This window comes from Notamacropus eugenii, chromosome 4 (assembly GCF_028372415.1).
Source record: "Notamacropus eugenii isolate mMacEug1 chromosome 4, mMacEug1.pri_v2, whole genome shotgun sequence".
Taxonomy (NCBI): domain Eukaryota; kingdom Metazoa; phylum Chordata; class Mammalia; order Diprotodontia; family Macropodidae; genus Notamacropus; species Notamacropus eugenii.
In genome coordinates, this window is record NC_092875.1 from 258979784 (window position 1) to 259000182 (window position 20399).

The following is a 20399-nucleotide window of genomic DNA, read 5'->3' on the forward strand; positions in this document are numbered from 1 at the left end:
TGTGACTCAGGCTTCCATGTGACTTAAGCAGATCACACGAGCCTATTAATGGATGGGAAAAATGTTCCCATTAAGAAATAAATTTATATTAACAATAAGCAAAAATGCATTATCAATACAGTCCTCCAAGGGCTGGTAATGAAGAGAATGATATTGCTTATTAAATAATGAAAAATAGTCCACCAGGTTTTAATTCAAATGGGTTCTTACTTTTTGCTTTATGAAGAAAATTTATTCGTTATTGAAGCAAAATTGTGGTTTTTACCATATTGTTTTGAAAAAACATTTCTTCTCATTGAAATAATTACTTATTTTTTTTGAAGGTGGTGGTTATGGAAGGTGGAAGAGTTATGGAAGCATAGTCCCAGTACTTTTAAAAAACTTATCATTCTCAAATAAAATGAATACAAAATTGTGAGTTAGTATAGTTCAGTAACTGTTACTTCCTTTTACTTCTTCAGACATCTTTGTGAGATCTTCCTCTATGTCTTGCCCACTAATTGTAGGTGTCTGTGACCGTGCAAGGCTTTATCCTGAGCTCTCTTTTCTTCTCCCTTTTTATCATCTCTATCAGTAATCTCATTAGGTCTTATAGGTTCAATTAAGTCCCTATTCCGATGGCACTAGATCTAATTATATAGTCCTGTCCTCTGTCCTGACTTCCACTCTCACATCACTAATGTGAGATATCTCAAATTGTATGTCCCATAGACAGACATCTCCAATTCAACATATTAAAATAAATAGAGCTTATTATTCTTTCCCCCAAACTCTCTCCTCTTACCAACTTTCACATTACTGTGAAGGACAACGTCGCCCTCCCAGTCATCCAGGCTCTCAACCATGGTGTGGTTATTGACTCCTAAAGCACAATCCCCCCAAAGTGAAATGGGCAGATCGTGTTCAGGGCAATGAACACTTCATAGTCTTTATATATACTTTTGGGACAGTTCAATGGAAAATGAGAAGCGCAATGCCTGTTGGATGAAAGCCAGGAAGACTGGATTGTTTCAAGTTCTCTCTCAGATGAGTACTGTCTATATGACCCTTGAGAAGTTATTTGACCTCTCAGGGCTCTAGAGTCTAGATAACAGATAACTCTCTGAGTCTTTAAGTTCTAGAGAAGGTGTTGGCCTGGATCAGTAAAGATCTTCATCTTATTGGGACTTCCTTTTATCAATAAAATTTAAATAAAATAAAAAATAAAATAAAACATTAGTTACTATCCCTATCCTAAAAAAGTATAATTATATATTTAGAAAATACCCCAAAACCTCATATTTATATGATGTTAACAATATAATTCAATATTAACAAAACAATGGGAACATTACCCTAAGGCAGCTATAGAAAGATGAATACTTCCTTGTCAAAAAGGAATAAGAGTGATAGATGTTCTCTAGGGCACAGGATTAATAAATTAATCAACAAATATTTATTACTATGCATCAGGTACTTTGCTAGGTATGTAAGTGCACATAATAAAACAATTCTGAATCTTAATAACTTTATGTTCTATGTATAAAATATACATAGCAGAAATATACAGTGAATAAATAGAAGTATATCCCAAAATATTAAATACAAGCTCTACATTCTCTGATTCTACCCATGGGATGAGTTCTTCTGGGTATACCACTTAAAGGGAACTATACTGTTGCTCTCTGTATATAACAATATAACATATACAGCATGATAGGTGTATATGTGTATGTTTGTGTATGCATGTGTGTAGGAATGTCCTTGCTGAGTTTGCTACAGATAACAGTCCCATTCACTAGCTAATTTCATTTGAGGCTTGGAGTTTTTTTAGTACCAGCTGGAGAGTAGTTTCATTCTCTGATTCACTGTATCCCTATGGTTTCCATAATAGAGTCCAGGCTATGAAAATTTGGGACATGTCTTAGGTTCAGATCTATTCACTGATTTCCCTATTGCTGGCTGCTCTGCCACCATCCTATATCTTGTTGCTTCTTTCCACAACTCAGGGGAGGGATGAAAACATAACTTTCTTTCTCTTGAGGATATATTTTAGCCTCTCAATATCATAGTCAGACATAACACAGTCAAACAATTTCAACTCAGCAAATGTTTTTTTTCCAGTGATCTTTCCTGCTGTGGAGTTACTAACACTCTAAATGTAAGCATGTTGAATGCTAACCAAGTAACTATTGAAGTTATATGTTGTTACAATATTTCAGAATCCAATTTCTTATTCTCTAGGTGTCAATCAGGGAAAGACTGGTGGTATGTTGGAGAAAAATGTGAGACTAGAGGCTCCACCAGGGACACCATCATTATAGCAGTTTCATCCACTGCAGCTGTATTTGCTGCTATGTTGATTGTGACTCTTGTGAGTGTCTACTGTGTTAAGAAGAAGTACAGAAAAAGGAGCAGGGCTGCTACATCAGATATGACTTTAGAAAATGTAAGTATGCAATCATGTAAAAGAGCACAAATGCTAAAAGAAAACTGTATGCTGAGTCATCATAATAAAGTACAATCTTAGTCCCAGAGAATAGTTAACGAAATATGTGTCCCCTCTTCATGGCACAGATGTGAGGGACTATGGGGGCAGGAAAATACTTGTGGTCATCATAGTATCTGCTTTTATATGATTGTTTTTCTTTGTTATAAGTGAGGGTCCCATTTTGGAGGGTTCCATAAATGGAGCTCATTTTTAAAAAGAAAGACACAGATTGTAAGCACAGGACTCCAAGGATTTCTTTCTATCGTCTAAGACTTTTTTTTCTTCTATGTGTAAGAATTTTGACAGGTGATATTATTATACTTATTTAACAAAAGAGGGAAATGACACAGATTGAGATTAAGTGACTTGTCTAGGGTTACACAGCTAATAGGTATCAGAAGCAGTACATGAATCTAGGACTTCTGGCTCTATCCTCAGTGTTCTATCCTCTATACCACTTAGATGCCTCATAAGGACGTAAAACCAGCTCATATTATAGAACAAGGGTCGAAGGTTGGATTTGAACCTAGGTCTTCCTGGTTCCAAGCCTACAACTCTATGTTACTGAAAATACTCTAAAAACAACTGGGAGCCATTGGAAATTTTTGAGTAGGGGGAGGCAGCATGACATGTTTAGTCTCCATGTTAGCAATATTAATTGAAAACCACATGGTAGATGGATTGAAAAGAGAAGAAAATGAAAACAAGTAATTAGGAGGCCCTTGCAAGAGTCCCAGTGAAAGATGGCTATAGTGGTATAGGTGATACAGTCCTGTAATCATTTTTCAGTCCTGTCTGACTCTTTGTGACCCCATTTGGCATTTTCTTGGTAAAAGTGCTGGAGTGGTTTGCCATTTCCTTTTCCAGTTCATTTTACAGATAAGAAACTGAGGCAAAAAAGGTTAAGCAGCTTCGCTAAGAGAACACAGCCAGATTTGTACTCAGAGAGATGAGTCTTCCTGACTCCAGGCATACTACTCCATCCATTGTTCCACTGACCTAAATTCAAATCTGACCTCAGATACATACTAGCTGTATGACCCTGGGCAAGTCATGTAATCTTTCTCTGTTTTAGTTTCTTCATCAGTAAAATGAGAATAATTGCACCTACCTCCAAAGGTTGTTGTGAGGATTAAATGAGATACTCTTTGTAAAGAGCAATATAAACCTTAAAGTTCTATCTATATAATATATACCAGGTCTTATTGTCTTATTGTTATGGTGATGAAGGCTTGAATTAAGGTGATTGTCTTATTGTTATGGTGATGAAGGCTTGAATTAAGGTGATGGCCATGTAAATGAGAAAGGAAAGTCAACCATTCAAGAGATATCATGAAGGTAACACCAATAAGACATAGCAACTTATTAGACATAAGGCAATGTGTAGTTTAGGAAGGTTCCAATGTTACAAGTCACAGTGACTGGAAGGATGGTGGTGGCTTCAAAAGAAATGGGGAAGTTTGGAACAGGAAAAAAATATTTATCTTATTTTAAACTTAAATAAAAAAAACCCAAATGCACAATAAGAAAAGATAAAGGAACATATTATAAGCTCAAATATTAAAACTTAAATACAAAATAAGAAAAGAAAAAAACATTCTTATGTGTACCGCAGAACACGAGAGGATTCAAAATATACAGCAATACATTTCTATTTCAAGAAAGCCTCTATAATAAATACTTCCCATTGTGTTCAGAGCTGTGTATCTTTTCTTTGCTTCCTTGTAAGTTTTCTTTTGTTCTATGCTGCGCATCTTTTGCTTTGTTCTTTTTTCCTTTTCCTTCTACACCCCCCCCACTCAAGGTACAATTAAGCATATATATATATATATATATATATATATATATATATATATATATATATACACACACACACATACACACACATGTATATACATATACATATATACATGCATTTATATACATACAAAGATATATGTGCATACATACACATACATATATTTAGATATCTATAATTACACTCATGAATAGGTTGTTGTTGTGTTTGTCCTTTGTTCCAGAAGAGGACCATGACATCAGGGAGAGGATGACATGACTTGCAGTTGACTTTGATTTGAGTGAGGGAGGGCTGTGCAAGGTCACCAGCCTCACTTTCTCCTCCTGAGCCATCTGGGTCCAGTGACCAGATATTCATCAGGATGACTGGAAATGGCCCAGGATGAAATGGGAGATCCTGGCCCTTTTAGCCTAAGGTCTTTTCAGGTTCTCACTTTGAGTGAGGCAACCCCCATTCAGTGAATAGGCCTCTTTAAGAAGTGAGTCAAGGGATGGCCCCTTTAAAAAAAAAATCAAGCTGGGAGGGGAAGACCTTGAAGATTATTGGCCAAAAGAGAAACAGTTACTACTTACATTCACATTCACTCATATGCATCCTTACCATACTTATTTGTCCCCTGAGGGTGGGTAACCTCTTCCTTCATAAGTCTGAGTCTTTCCATATTTTTCTAATTCTACTGATTCATCATTTCCTACACAACAGCAATATTCCATCTTTATACTGTCTACATATTTTAAATAGTTTAAAATGATATTGATTAACATGACTGGCAAAAAGTGTAGCTTCCCGATTTTTCTCTTACGATTAAATCTATTTTAGCTTTAACTTGGTCTGAGATCATGAATACTACCCCTGCCTTTTTTCCCTAGTAAATTCTACTCCTGGTCTTTATATGTTTGTGTGTATCTCTTATTTCCTATCCCTCCTGATTCCTCTATTTTACTTCTACCAGCTACCTTGCCCTCCTATTACTTAACCTATCCCTCCCCACCAGGATCCCTTCCTTATCCTCTCCCCACTCCCTATTCTCTTAGCCTTTTATTTTTTTTTCTGAATTTAGAAGACTTTTTTATCTTGTGTATGTGTGTATACATACATACATACACACACACACACACATATATGTATATACATATATTTTTCCCTCTTAAACTCATTCCTGATGAAAGTAAGATTCCAGAACTAACAGCTCTCCTCCCCCATCTAATTCTTCTGTGATAGTTCTTCCTCTAGCACCTCATTTGTATAAAATAATTATTCTTTTTCCTTGTTTCTAAACAGTTTTACTTTTTAAAATCATATCATACTCAGGTCTACCCAAATCTTTCTGATAAATTACCCAATTACTAATAACAAATTTAGATATATATTTTATATTTCCTCATATAAAAGGTAAACCAATCTGTCCTTATTGAGTATTGTGTATGTATATATGTGTATATATATATATATATATATACACACACACACACACACACACACACTCACCTATATGTATATACACATATATATTACATATTTGGAGTCATCTGAACAGAAATGATAATTAGACAATAGGAACTAAAGAAGTCAACATCAAAAGAATGTAGAGAGAAAAGCCCAACCCTGAACCTCAGGGGACACTTATACATTGGCCAGAAAGGCAGTCATATTTCTTTATCAGATCCCACTTTATAGTTGATTTATCTAAAGTCATGGCAGAAAATATTTCGAAACTTATCAAAAAGCAAGGCATGGCAAAACAACCAGTTTAGTAACAGACTTATCACTTTAGAGATAAAAATGTACCTGAAAGTTTTATGGAGTCTACAAATTATTTTATGGATGTTAAATCTGATGCCAAGAGATTTCATATGAGCTGAGACCAGATCCACTGGGTAAAGGTCCTGAAACTTCCTCCTGCAGCTGTTGCAAGGTTGGTAGGGTGGAATGGAATCAAGGTCAAGGTCGAGGAATGGGACGAAAGAGGAGAGAAGAGAGAACCACTTATATTATGCAGATGGGGCAAGCCAAGACATTTTCCAGTAAAAGTGCAAGTATTACGCAAGATACGGAAAGGCTCTAGTTTAGACAATAAAACAGATCATCATCATCACCACCATCATCATAGCATATATGTATGTACTTAACTAATTATCTTTCTTCCTAAACTTTCCTCTTCATAATTCTCCTGTTTCTATGAAGGGGGACCACTATTCTCCCCTTCACCCAGTCTTATAACCCAGTTCCATCTAAACTTCTTACTCTCTTACTCTCCATATACTTTCATCTTGTAGGTTCTATAAATTCTACCTTTTTAATATCTTTCCTATACTCCCTACTGTACTCTAATATTGCCACTACCATGGATAAGGACCTCCTTAACTAACTCCTGGACCTTTGAGTTGGTTTCCTGCATTTAGTCTCTCCCCATTCTAGCCAGCTGTCAAATTGATTTTCCTCAAGCATAGGTCTGACCATATCACACACACACACACACACACACACACACACACACACACACACACACACACACACACACATACACACACACACATCCCACTACCACCTTCATTCAATAAATTTCAATGACTCCTCATTACCTCTAGGATCAAATAAAATATCCTTTGACTTTAAAAGCTCTTCATAAACTGACCCCTTCTGACCTTTCCCATCTTATTATACCTCACTCCCCTCCCAGTACTCTATAATCCAGTGACTTAACTCCTTGCTATTCCTCATACAAAATACTCACTCCATCTCCCAACTCTGCATTTTCACTGGCTGTCCCTCATGCCGGGAACTCTCCTTCCTCATCTCAGTCTCTGGCTTCCCTGGCTTCCTTCAAGTGTCAGCTAAAAAGCCTTTCTCAACAAAAAGCCTTTCCCATTTCTCTTTAACGCTAGTGCCTTCCCATCAGTTTATCTTGCGTTTGTCTCATTTGTACGTTTGCATTTTGTTTCTTGACATTAGTTCCTTGAGAGCAGGGCTATTTTTTTGTCTTTCTTCGCATCACTAGCACTTAGTACAGTGCCTAGGACATAGTTGGTAGGTGCTTAATATAAAATGCTTGTTGACTTGACTTGATATAGTTATTTAAGGTAGATAAAGCACTTAACATATGCCGTCTCATTTTGATCCTCATAATAACTCTCCAAGGTAGGTGTTATTATTATTTCTTTTTTACACCTATGGTAGAAAAGAAGGGGAAAAGTGAAAATAATTTTTTTTTTAAAAAGGAAAGGATAGTTATTTATAGTTATGTGACACTTTATGGTATACATGGGCCTTTTCTCATAATAACCTTGAAAAAAAGGTAATATAAGTAGTAATATCCTCATTTTAGTTGGGAAATTGGACCTGGAAAGAACAAAATGTGTTAAAGAGGGAGATTCAGGGGGATGTTTAATAGGAGATGGTAAGCTAACACCCAGGACCATCCTGCCAGATGAAGTACATCTATTTTAAACTTAATTATTTTTCTACAAGTAAGGGACCATTTTAATATTACCCAATCTTTAAACATTCATACCATCTCATTGTTAACAGTGAGGAATAATTAGATTAGAGCTTAAAGTGATCTGCCAAAACCCATGCCTACCATAATTTTTCATAAGCTATATAAAGTGAACCCAACAGGTCAGAACAATCATTTGGGCAATCTCTCCTGCCTCACATTTTCCTAGAGCTCTTTTTCTTTGTTTCTTCTTTGACCCTTTCACATCATGCTTGTTTCTTATATGCTGTATTGGATCATAAGTCCCTTGAGGGTAGACACAGGGTGATTTTTTCCATCTCCGTATCCCCAGTGCCTAGCACATTGCCTTGCTCATAAGATTTAAGAAATGTTCCTTGATCTCAGTCAATGGAATTTGGTGAATTTCAGAGGCAGTGAGTATTGCTAGATGCTATCTTGGAATGATTCCAGAAAACCATTGATAAGGACTTCATTTAAAAATGAGATCATTTCATTGGGATTCATTCAAGTTATAGCTTCCACATTTATGAACTCTGTCATGTATTACTCTCTCCTTTTAGCCGCACACATCTTTCTGAAAACATTTTTGAAGACAGTAAACAGTAACAATGCTGACAAGAAAAAGAAACTGGAAAATGCTTTGCCTACTCATCATGGATTCCCCCAGGAACAAATTTCAGCTATGAGAAATGATAGTTTTTGTAACTTGTAATCATTTTTATTCTGCTGAAAACATGCTCTCAGTCAATAATTGAAAGTATTATCAATGGATTTTTCTTTTGTAAAAGTCATTCAATTTCAGTGTGATTTCAGTTATTTTGATGTGTTTGGAAGAAATAGCTCAGGCTGTTTGTGAGGGAACACCCTGCCCATCCCTGAACTTTGTAATCCTTCAGAATTGATTTATTAAGTCACCAACTCCTATTCTTGAGGTGTCAGGAATGACCATTCCACAACTCCAGTTACTGTGTGATTTAGAGTCATTTTCTGTTCCGCCTTTGGCCAGGGGCAGCCTATCTCTCTGACTGAGGATTTGGGATTGTGCTTAGCAATAAATGGAATAAGCACTGGATTTGGTGTCAGAGAAGCTGGGTTTGAATTTTGGTTCTGCTACTTTGTTTCTTTATAACTTGAGCAATACTCCTGGGGGTGGGGTGGGGGGGCTCAGTTTCTTTGCCTTTAGAATGAGAGTATTATACTCTCTTCTACCTCATATCCAATTAGTTAATATGTCCTGTTGAATCCTCCTCTGCAAAATCCCTTTTGTTCTTCTCATCCTCTCCATTCCTTCTGCCCCAGCATGGGTCCACACCTAGAAAAGCAATGAGAGCTATAGAACAAAGGATTAGAAAGGAAATTCATAGCTTGGCACAAGTTATTAAACCTTACTCAAACAACAGACTCCATGAAAATTAGAATCGACCAAAAAGAAGCCAATTACTTCATGAGACAACAAGAAATATTAAAACAAAGTCAAAGGCTGAGAACATTGAAGAAAGTGCAAGATATATCTTGGCAAAAAGAATTGACCTGGAGAACAGATTGAAGAAAAAAATTTCAGAATTATCAAACTTGTGACCAAAACAAGAACTTATGCATCATATATTAAGAAATATTTTTAAAGTAACAGTTGCTTAGATCTGCTAGAACCAGAGGGCCAGATGGAAACAGAGAGAACCCACTAATCCTCTCCTGAAATGAAAACACTCCAAAATGAAAACACTCAGGAATATTGTAGCCCAAATCCAGTACTTCCCAGTCAAAGAAGAAATATGCATGCAGTCAGAAAGAAAGAATTCAAGGTTCAAGGAACTACAATCGGAATCATACATGACCTAGCAGTTATCATTATATAGGAGTAGAGGACTTGGAATGTGATATTCCAGAGGGCAAAGGATATGGGCTTACAGTCAAGAATAATTAACCTAGCAAAACAGAATAGAATGCTGCCGGGGAAAAATGCATTTTTAATGGAATAGAGGACTTCCAGACATTCCTGATAGAAAGACCAGAGCAACTAATCTTTTTTCATACTTTCTATGGAGAACCTTTGAAGTAAAGAAAATTACTCTCTTAGTACCTTAATTGTACTTTATATGCCTTTCTCTTGGACTTTGCTGGGAATTTCCTATAATTTATTATTTCCTTGGTTGTTTGTGGGGCAAGGAACTTGTTTAAGAAAAAGTGCATCCATAAGGATCTTTAGTCTCTCCAATTATATATGTTATCAGTTCAGCAATAAAATAGTGTCAGCTTCCCAGGCTTGCTATTCCCTTCAACTGGGAGAAACCGTCAAACCCTGCCACATTCATGGTGAGGGGTGGGGAATCATTGACAGGAAAAGTCCAGATGATGGTTCATCCAGAAGGAGGCAAAGGAAATAAACCAGGTGGTTGTACATTTGAGTTTAGCTAATACTCATATATGTGTGGTCTGAGTAACTTGTATATTCCTAGGTACAAATGAACACAAACTCTGAAGATAATGGATCAATTAATGGGTCATAATATGTCTGAAGTCTTGGGCAAAGCTGATCAGTTCTTAAGTTGGTGGTGTGCCTTAGTGTGAGCCAAGATCAGGACAAAGTCTGGCATGCAGGATTGGCTGTCACATATATCCTCAGTTATAGCTAGAGAGCAGCAATCAATCAATGAGCAAGCCTTTATTAAGTCCCACTATGTGCCAGGCACTGTGCTAGGGACTGATGCTACAAAAGCAAAAATAAACAGCCCCCGATCTCAAAGAGTTTACATTTTATTAAACACTACAAGGACCAGGCTCATTGGTTAACACAAAAATTTGCTTGTTCCTTTGAGGTATTCTTAAATTCTAGTTTTTCTTTTATGTTGATGGGGCTTTATCCTAGGTGCCAAAATCTGGTGAGGGGTGGTGTGATTCACTTCCCTAATGCTAGAGTCCAGAGCCTACCATCCCCATACTTTACTTCAGTTTCCCATCAGCTCATGCACCCAAATGGGCTGTGCCATGAAAGAGGTGAAGGAATTGCTGATGGCAGAGACTAGAAGAGAAGAAAGGAACAGGTCACCTGTTCTTCCCTGACAACTGTACTCTTGCCCACTTGCCCCAAATTGCTTCTCTTCACCCCAACACTTTTCCCCCCTACTCTTACCCCCATGTAGCTCAATTTTACTTGAGCTAGACCAGTGCTTTAGAGTGATTCCTTTATTTGCTTATGAGCTCTGGGCATAGACTTGCTCTCTTGTAATGTGGCTTTTGATAAATGGCAATAATGAAAATAAAAATACAAATAACAAAAATGAAAATAACTTTCAACTTTATAGGCAAGTTTTGATTGCTTAATGCTCAGCAGTTTTCAACTTGAACATGAGATAGAGTTAATCTTTAGGAATTAGATTTTAGGTTCTATGATCATTAGAGAAAAGATTTCCAGTTTCATGCATATGAATGTACCCACATAGACTATCAAGACACATATGTGAAAACTAATGAATTTTCACCAGTTCATTTTACATGAATACCTGGAACCAAAATTTTTTGGTTAATGGTTAGGGTCAAAGTTTCAAATTGTTGACATTAAACTTCTTTTTTTGGGGGTGGGGTGGGGGAGGAGAAGGGAGAGTAAGAATATTTATTTGTCTTTATTTAAATAAATTATATTTATTCCTAGCCAAACAGGCCTATTTGCCTTTGTGACAATTACTTTGAGACTAAGACTGCACCTTCAGTTCTAAATCATCAAGGCAATGAGAATGAGCAGAAATTAGAGGTTTTAGGTCTAACAAAATATAGGATGTTACCAAAGCTTATAGGGATCCGTTCTAACTTTTGGCAAAGTTGTGGGGGGGCAAACAGCATTGTAGACTTCCCAGACTAGACACTTGGCCTTTATTCTTTGTCAGAAACTTACTTTCAAATTAAATTAAATTGAACTGAATTCAATAAGCAGTTGTTAATTATCTAATCTGTGCTAGCTTCAGTGCTAGGTGTAGGGATACAAAAACAAACAAAAAAAGGAAGACTTCCTTGTCTTCAGGGAACTTCTTTTAGCTGAAAAGTGAAGCAGGTACTTAGACAGTTAAATGTAAAATACATGTAAGAAGAGTAAGACTTAAGGACTCCTACATGGGATATGATTTTTGGGGGGACCTTAGGCTTGCCTCTAGTCTCCCGTATGTAAATTTTACACAAATTAGTTTCTTTGGGTGAGACATATCATTAATTCCATGGGAGGAAGCCTACATCTGTAATGGAATGCTAGTGAAAGGTATAGGAGAAGTACTGCTAAAAGGGGAGATATCTATAGGAGGGGAATGCAGGGATATACCAGCAAAGCATTCTAGAACAGACAGATTCCTCTATCTCTTTACTGGGGTAGATTTGGAAAGAAATCTAGTCTTAGAAATGTTGATTCCCATGAGATTAGAATCTCTGTCTCTCTCCCCTCTCCACCCCCCCACTCCTCCCCTCTCTTCCTCCCTCCCTCTCTCTCCTGCTTATTTTTTTTAATTTTTATTTTATTTTTTAAAAAAATTTATTTATTTATTTTGTTTTCAGCATTCATTTCCACAAAATTTTGAGTTCCAAATTTTCTCCCCATGTCTCTCCTCCCTCCACCCCAAAACAGCGAGCATTCTAATTACCCCTACCACCAATCTGCCCTCCCTTCTAACATCCCTCCCTTCTCTTATCCCCATCTTCTTTTTTTGTCCCGTAGGGCTAGATAAATTTCTATACTCCATTATGTGTATTTCTTATTTCCCAGTTGTATGCAAAAACAATATTCAACAGTTGTTCCTAAAACTTTGAGTTCCAACTTCTCTTCCTCCCTCCCTCCCCATCCACCACCATTGAGAAGGCAAGCAATTCAATATAGGCTATATATGTGTAGTTTTGCAAATGACTTCCATAATAGTCATGTTGTGTAAGACTGACTATATTTCCCTCTATCCTATCCTGCCCCCCATTTCTTCTATTCTCTCTTTTGACCTTGTCCTTCCCCAAGAGTGTTGACTTCTAATTGCTTTTTCTCCTCCCATTGCCCTCCCTTCCATCATCCCCCCCCACCCCTATGCTTATCCCTTTCTCCCCACTTTCCTGCGTCGTAACATAGGTTTTCATACCAAAATGAGTGTGCATTTTATTCCTTCCTTGAGCCAAATGTGATGAGAGTAAGCTTCATGTTTTCCCTTTTACCTCCCCCCCTTTTCCCTCTATTGAAAAGTCTTTTTCTTGCCTCTTTTTATGAAAGATAATTGGCCCCATTCCATTTTTCCCTTTCTCCTTCCAATATATTCCTCTCTCACTGCTTAATTTTATTTTTTTAGACATGATCCCTTCCTATTCAGCTCACCCTGTGCTCTCTGTCTTTCTCTCTCTCTCTAAATGTACGTGTGTGTGTCTTTCCCCTGCTTATTACCTTGAGCTAACTAAGGAAGACCAGAGCACGGTAATCCAAAGGGTTTGGGTTCTTCTGGGGAAGAAATCATTCCTCTGCAAAGGGAGGGAAAAGGATGTTACTCAAGAAGACATTAGTCTTTAGCCTTCAGGGAGGGAAATGCTCTGGGGAAAATAAACCCTTAGCAGATACAGATTTTGTGAACATTAAGCTCACCACAGCACTCACTTTGGTCCTTTCTGTCTCCAGATTCATGATTATATGATCTTATGATGATTAAAAGAAATGAAATTTGAGATGTATTTATTGGTTATGTTGAGTTAGAGATATCAACAGGAAATCCAGATGAACTTGCTGATAATATAGAAATTTAGTTTAGATGATATACATATACATACATACATACACAATATGTATTTTATATTTATGTATTTCTTAATGTGTATACAACCATCTCACCTTAGTTATATTTATATACACATATATATTCACATATATAGTGTGTTTGTATGTTTCTGTGTCTCAGTGTATATCTGGGAATAGTCATCTATATCAGAGATGCTAGAAATATGGGAGCTAAAGAGATCACCAAAAGAAAGAATTTTGAGAGAGACAAAAAGCCCAGCCTTGAGCCTCAGGGGACACTCACTCAGACTAGAAGGAAGATGAGTCACACTTATTCATCAGACTAGATTTATTCATCATTTTATAGTTGAAGGGTGAGGCATAACAAAATAATGAATTTAGTCAACTGGCTTATCATTTAGAAGATAAAGTGTATCTAAAGTTTTATAGAGGTTACAGATTGTTTTATGGATGTTAAAACAAGAGATCTCACATATGCTGATCTGGAATACAATGAGTAAATGTCTCAATGTTCTGCCTACAGTTAAGGTTGGAATGTTGTTGGGCTCAATAGAATCGAGGTCATAGCTGAGGAGGGGAACTAAATAGGGGAGAAACGTGACCAGGAGAGGACCAAAAACATCATATAAATGGGGCAATTCAAGATATTTCCCAGTTAAACTGCAGATGTTATTTAAGACAAGGAATGACTCTAGTCTAGGCAATAAAAGAAGACACCATCATCACCACCATCATCGTAAAACATATTAACTTGCGATGCAGGATGTGGAAACAGAAAACCTGGGATCAAATCCCAGTGCTCTCACTTAATGTCTGTGTGATCTTGGCCAAGTCAGTTCAGCTCTCTAGGCCTCAGTTTCCACATCCCTAAGATGATTGTCACATTTTTGAAGCCCCTTGTCCTGTCCCTGTTCTTACTACCTCTTGCTCATTTTATGGAGGTGGGATTGAGGGTGGGATGAGACCTCATTGACAAGATGAGCAGCAGGTGGCAAGAGCAGAGATGAGATAGTCGGCTTCAGAAGGCTGGCAGGAGTTCACTTCAGCAGCCTCCTCAGGGTGACAGAAACTGTCAAATGCTGCCACATTCATGGAACATCACTTCTATCAGTGCTCTAGGCTACTGGTGTCAAACTCAAATAGAAATAGGAACCCCCTAAATTATCCATAAAGATTGCTTTGGACTGCATATTGACTTAGGAAACCACATATTAACATTATCTATATTCTGTTGTATTTTTATTTTTTTGTTAAATATTTCCTAGACACAGTTTAATCTGGTTCTACTCAAATTCTCATTTGGTAGTGTTCCCCTTGTGGCATGTTTGAGGCTTCTGCTCTAGGCAGCTCTAAATTGCAGATGTGGTTTGAACCTGTCTTGATAGAGGTCATGCTCAGGCCTCCTATATCAGTGAAATCATAGGTCCAGCCCCCATCCCTTTTTATTAGGTTGCTTGACTGAAATTCATTTGCAGGTGGGACATCATTTTTGCATATAATGTTCCTTATTTGAGGTAAAGGCTACAAGCTTGCTTAGAGCTTCTCTGGCAGCCTGGGAAATTCCCAGAGGCTTTGAGCAGTGAAATTTGGCATATTGAGCTTGCCAATGAGTTTGCCACCCCATTCCTACTTGTTGCCAAGCTTGTTGCCTTGGATATTAGGATCAGAGGTATCTTTATAACTTGACAGCCAATCGGAGAGAGCAGCTAGGTGGAGCAATGGATAGAGTGCTGGGCTTGAAATCAGGATGACTCAACTTTCTGAGTTCAAATATGGTCTCATACACTTACTAGCTGTGGGACCCTAGGCAAGTTACTTAATCCTGTTTGCCTCAGTTCCTCATTTGTAAAGTGAATTGGAGAAGGAAATAGCAATCCACTCTAGTATCTTTGCCAAGAAAACCTCAAATGGGGTCATGAAGATTCTGATACAACTGAATAACATCCAGTCGTAGGAAAGATTAGTTGGTATTTTATCATAGATACTATGAAAGTTGAAGGGATTCATAGTAGTCCAGAGACAGACATTTTAACAGTCCCCAAATGCCTCCTATTGCTAAGATACATGATTGGTTGGTTGGTTGGTGTCCTTTGTTCTCAAATCAGACCAAAATAACATCACTGTATTAGAGTCAAGTTACAGTGTATCCAACTGACTGATCAGACCAATATGAACTCAGAAGACTCTAAGACAGTTCAGGCACATGTGAACATTTCATGTGAATATTTGGGGTGGATTCTCTAAATTTTCTCATCTCATTTTTCTTTTGAGCTACTTCAATTCTGCTTTGCTCATACAGCACAGCTCCTTCTCTGATGTGGACACACCATCCTGAGTGGTCCTGTGCCAGTGTCTCCCATGTTACATGTTTAACTCCAAGAGAGAGTTAAAGAGTTAAAGAGTTGAGAGACCTTGAGAGTGTCCTTGTATTGCTTCTTCTGACCACCATGTGAGCTCTTGCCCTGTGTGAGTTCTCAGTAAAATAGTCTTTTTTTTTTTTTTCAAGTGTTGTTTGACATTTGTATGTGGCCAACCCATTGGAGTTGTGTTCTGTACAGTAGAGTTTGAATGCTTGGCAGTTTAGTTAGAGAAAGGACCTCACTGTCGGGTATCTTATCCTGCCAGGTGATCTTTAGAATTTTCCTAAGATAATTCAAATGGAACCAATTCAATTCCTGGTATGGTGCTGGTAGACTCTCCAGGTTCATAGGCATACAACAATGAGGTCATCACAATGGCTCTAGACCTTCAGTTTGGTAGTCAGTCTAATATCTCTTCTCTCCTACACTTGCCTTCAGAGCCTTTCAAACACTGAGCTAGCTCTGGCAATGCATGTATCAACTTCATTATCAATGTGTACATCTCTGGAAAGTATACTGCCAAGGTAAGTCAACTTATCCACAGTATCCAAAATTTTTCCGTTTGCTTTAACTGATGGCTCCACATATTGATGATGTGGTGCTGGCTGATAGAACACCTTTGTTTTCTTAGTGTTCATTGTTAGGCCAAAGTTAGCACAAGCAGCAGAGAACTGATACATATTTTATTGCATCTAGGATTCAGAGGCTGCATGGAGTGCACAATCACATGCAAATGAAAAATCATGCACCAATACTCCTTCCACTTTAGTCTTTGCTTGTAGCTTTTTCAAGTTGAAGAATTTACCATTAGTGTGGTAGCTGACCTTGACTGCATGTTGTATTAGCAACCATCCTTGCACACCTAGGAAGGCCTGCTAGTACAGGTTCTTTGATCTGTTTTATAAAGAAAAGACAGTGTCAAAGGGGTTAACAATCCTTCTTTAATTACATGTATATGTCATGCACTAGTTCAGGGGAAAGGTAACACCCTAAACATGAAGAAAATAGAAAAAGAGAAAATATAAGCAGAGAAATTAGCACAAAGATCAACAGACAGGGCTCCTACTGTCTGAACAAAGTAATACAACCACCTACATATGCCACTGGACCAGGAGAGCATAAACATCTGAGTAGGCAGTCCAGGGGATCAAAAGCTCCTTCTCATAAGCAAACCCTCAAAGCAAAATACCAACCTCAGAATACATACATACATACATATACATATACATATACATATACATATACATATACATATATACTTTCAGAGCCAGAAGGCATCACAATCCTCCTGACTTGATGCCTAATTGCCTTAGTACCAAAAGGTGTGAAAGCCCTCCTACAAGCAAGTCTCCTCACAAGCAAGCCTTCCCCTAAGCAAACTCCTGCATAGGCAAGTTCCTCCCCCAATGGGCTCTGTATCACTCAGGATCTATTACAGTTGGGCCATGGTTTAAAGCAACAAGACATCCATGACTGAACGTATGTGGTCACATAGACCTATTAATGGATGGGGAAGATTTTACCATTCCATTGAAATTAGACGTTTGTTCTCATTGAAGGCATTTAACAACATGGCTGAAAACATCGTGCTAAAAGGCATGGGAACAAGCACACAGGTTTATTTCACTCTATTGGTGACCAGGAAAGCAAGAGAATATCATCCATTATCCAGAATCTGGGTAACTATGCTGTCATGAAATTGACAACCAATATTGACCAATTTCTCTGGGTGACCAAATTTTGACATAATTTTCCATAAGCCCTTGTGACTAACAATATCAAAGGCCTTCGTCAGATCTAAAAACATTTCATACACACCTCTGTTCTGCTCCTGGCATTTCTCCTGGAGTTGTTGGGCAGCAAACACCACATTGAGCATTCTTTAGCCCTTTCTGAATTCACACTGGCTCTCAGATAGATGGCCATCTTCCAGGCAAAAGATCAGCCTATTAAGGAGGACTCTGGCAAGAATATTACCAGCAAGGACTAAGATAGTCACAGGACAATCTATTTCCTTTACCTTTAGAGATGGAAAATGGAGGTGTCCTTGAACTCCTCGGGGATAACCTCCTCTTGCCATATAACCTGGAAAATTTCAGTCAGCTTTTGCATGACCAATGGACCCCCAGCTTGTAAACCTCAGCTGGAATAGAATCAGCACTAGGTGCTTTGCCACATGAAAGGATCCTAATGGAATTTAAAACCTCTTCTTCAGTTGAAACTTCAGCTAGGGATTTACTTCAATCTGAGGTGGTCGTTGGCCTCAGCACTGATTAATGATGGTCTGTTGAGAATACTATGAAAGTATTCAGCCCATCTCTCTAGGATTATGTCTTATCACTAATCAATGTGGCTCCATCAGCACTGAGTAGTTGAGATGCACCATAGGTCTTTAGTCCATAAGTATCCTTCAGGACATCATAAAATCACTTTGGATTTTTGTCAGCATAAAACTGAATTTCATCTGCCTTCTGGCTGAATCAAGAATCCTGCACCTCTCTAAGCGTTGCTTGTACTTTACATTTGATGGAATTATATGCTTCCTTCTTAGAGATAGATGAACTATCCTGCTGGGTAAACCTTGTAGAGTTCTTGTTTTTCATTTAGCAGCCTCTGAATTTCCCCATAATTTTCATCAAATCAGTTTTGATGTTTATGAGTTCCGATGAGCAAATGTAGTGCTGTATACCAGATCTCTGAAAGCTGTCAACTCCTTTTGTGCTTCACTGTTGCCAACTGTTGTTGGTTCAACTTTCCCTCCAAATTAATAATAAAGAGTTCCCACTCAGAAGCACTCTAATCTGTTGACATTAATTCTTCTGGTAGTCATTTGCCTTAGGGCCCTGCTTTTGTTGAATGTGAATATTTTGCTTGGAGAGGATAAGTCTATGATCAATCCAGCGCTCTGCACCACACATTGCCTTCATCACTCTTACTACAGCCCAGTGGCAGGACAGAGTCAAGGTGACTAGTGATGGTTCTAGATGTAGTGGATGACCTTGGCATCTTTGATGGAAAAAAATGTTCTCATCTGCCCATTCCACCAGAGGAAGTCTTTATATGTTTGTGGTAGACACCCCCTAACTTAACAGGAGGGTTTGAAACCCCTTGCTTACCCACATTCTGGTTTAGGCTGTCTGCCAAAATGGTAAAATCATTATCCCTCCTCTCAGCAGGAAGATGGGTCCTGAATCTCTCTAGGAAGTGCATACTCCCAGGGAATTCTCCCCTTCTTTTTATAAGAAGGGAGAGTTCAGGTACTCCAATTTCTTGGCTACTTTGTTTTCTTATCCTGGGACATGTGGTTGAGCACATATGAAATATAATACAACTCTGTTATTAAATCTTTATGGTTGAATCCAGACCTTCCCACCTGTTGCTATCTCTGGCCATAAATGGGGTTAATAAGGGGTTAGCAGACCCATGGGTCTCCTGACGGTCAAGTTTACTCTTGGGTTTGGTTCCATTTCCCCTGGGCATCTTCTCTAAAAGGGAAAAAAAGACTGATAGTACCTTACCCCTCTTTTCACAGGTCCAGGGAAAAGAGATGGCTCTGGCTCACCGTAGCACATGCCAACCAATTCATCCTCAATTGAACCACTCAGCCTACATAGGGATATCAAATCAAAGTCAAACATTCTCTTCCTTATCACCCCATCATATTGGTCATGGAATTTTCTGATCAGCCCCCTACATAAGCACCTAATGTGTGCATAGCACCGTGAAACTTCAATATTTCCAACTATGCTAAAATTCAATAATTCACAATGTGTCTTTTGAATTTGAGAATATGGGGAAGCAAATGGTAGCATGTTTTGTTTCTGAAGATTCCCAGAGAGCAACAGGTGGCACAACGCTAGCCCAGAGGCAACAGGTGAGTTTTCTAATCACCTGGCCATTCTTTACCTTCATTCTCTATCTAATTCCCCCCTCCCCCACCTCTTTCCACGTAACTATCTATCTATCTAGAGACTTAAGTCCCCTTTCAGAATTTGCAATCAGTGGACCTGGAGTTGATCCCCAGCTCTGCTATGTACTATTTGTGTGAGTTTCAGTAAGTTACTTAACCTCTTTAGGCCTCCCTATTCAAACTTGTAAAATGAGTTATTGGGCTGGCCTCTAAGCTTTCCCCACTCTAAATGTGTAGATGTCACGATGTTTCTGGTTCCATTTCTCTTTTCCTCTGGATATCCCTGAAAAGGAAAAAGAAAGGTCAGTTCTTTAATTGATCCCCCTCTTTTAACTAACCCCAATACAAAGGAGTGGCTGCACTTCACAACACCCCAAGTCAATCCCCATCCCCAATGGATCTGGAAAGCCTCCATAGGAAGATGCAGTCAAAACTCAGGTGGGCTCACCTCCCCTTCATCCAATTGATCATCAGTCATTCAGTCAATAAGCATTTACTTAACACCACAGTGATCAACAATTTATAATGAGTAGTTGAATGTAAGAATAGATGTATGTTTTAAAATTAATTGCTGACCTTCTTACCATATGTGATTTCCTGTTATTCACCAGGAAATAAAGATTAGATATTTAATCTCCCAGGTTGGCTCCTCCCAGGCATT

General features: G+C 38.2%; 1 protein-coding gene across 1 annotated transcript in view; it reads left to right on the plus strand.

Annotated features, from left to right (window-relative positions):
- The window catches only part of LOC140501183 (meprin A subunit beta-like), an 84432-nt gene extending 74622 nt beyond the window's left edge, over window positions 1–9810 (plus strand). The window contains exons 18-19 of the mRNA XM_072604486.1: window positions 2224–2428; window positions 8286–9810. Of these exons, the coding sequence (XP_072460587.1) occupies window positions 2224–2428; window positions 8286–8303 (223 nt within the window). The 3' untranslated portion in view covers window positions 8304–9810. The remainder of the gene's footprint in view (window positions 1–2223; window positions 2429–8285) is intronic.
- The last annotated feature ends 10589 nt before the right edge of the window (window positions 9811–20399 follow it).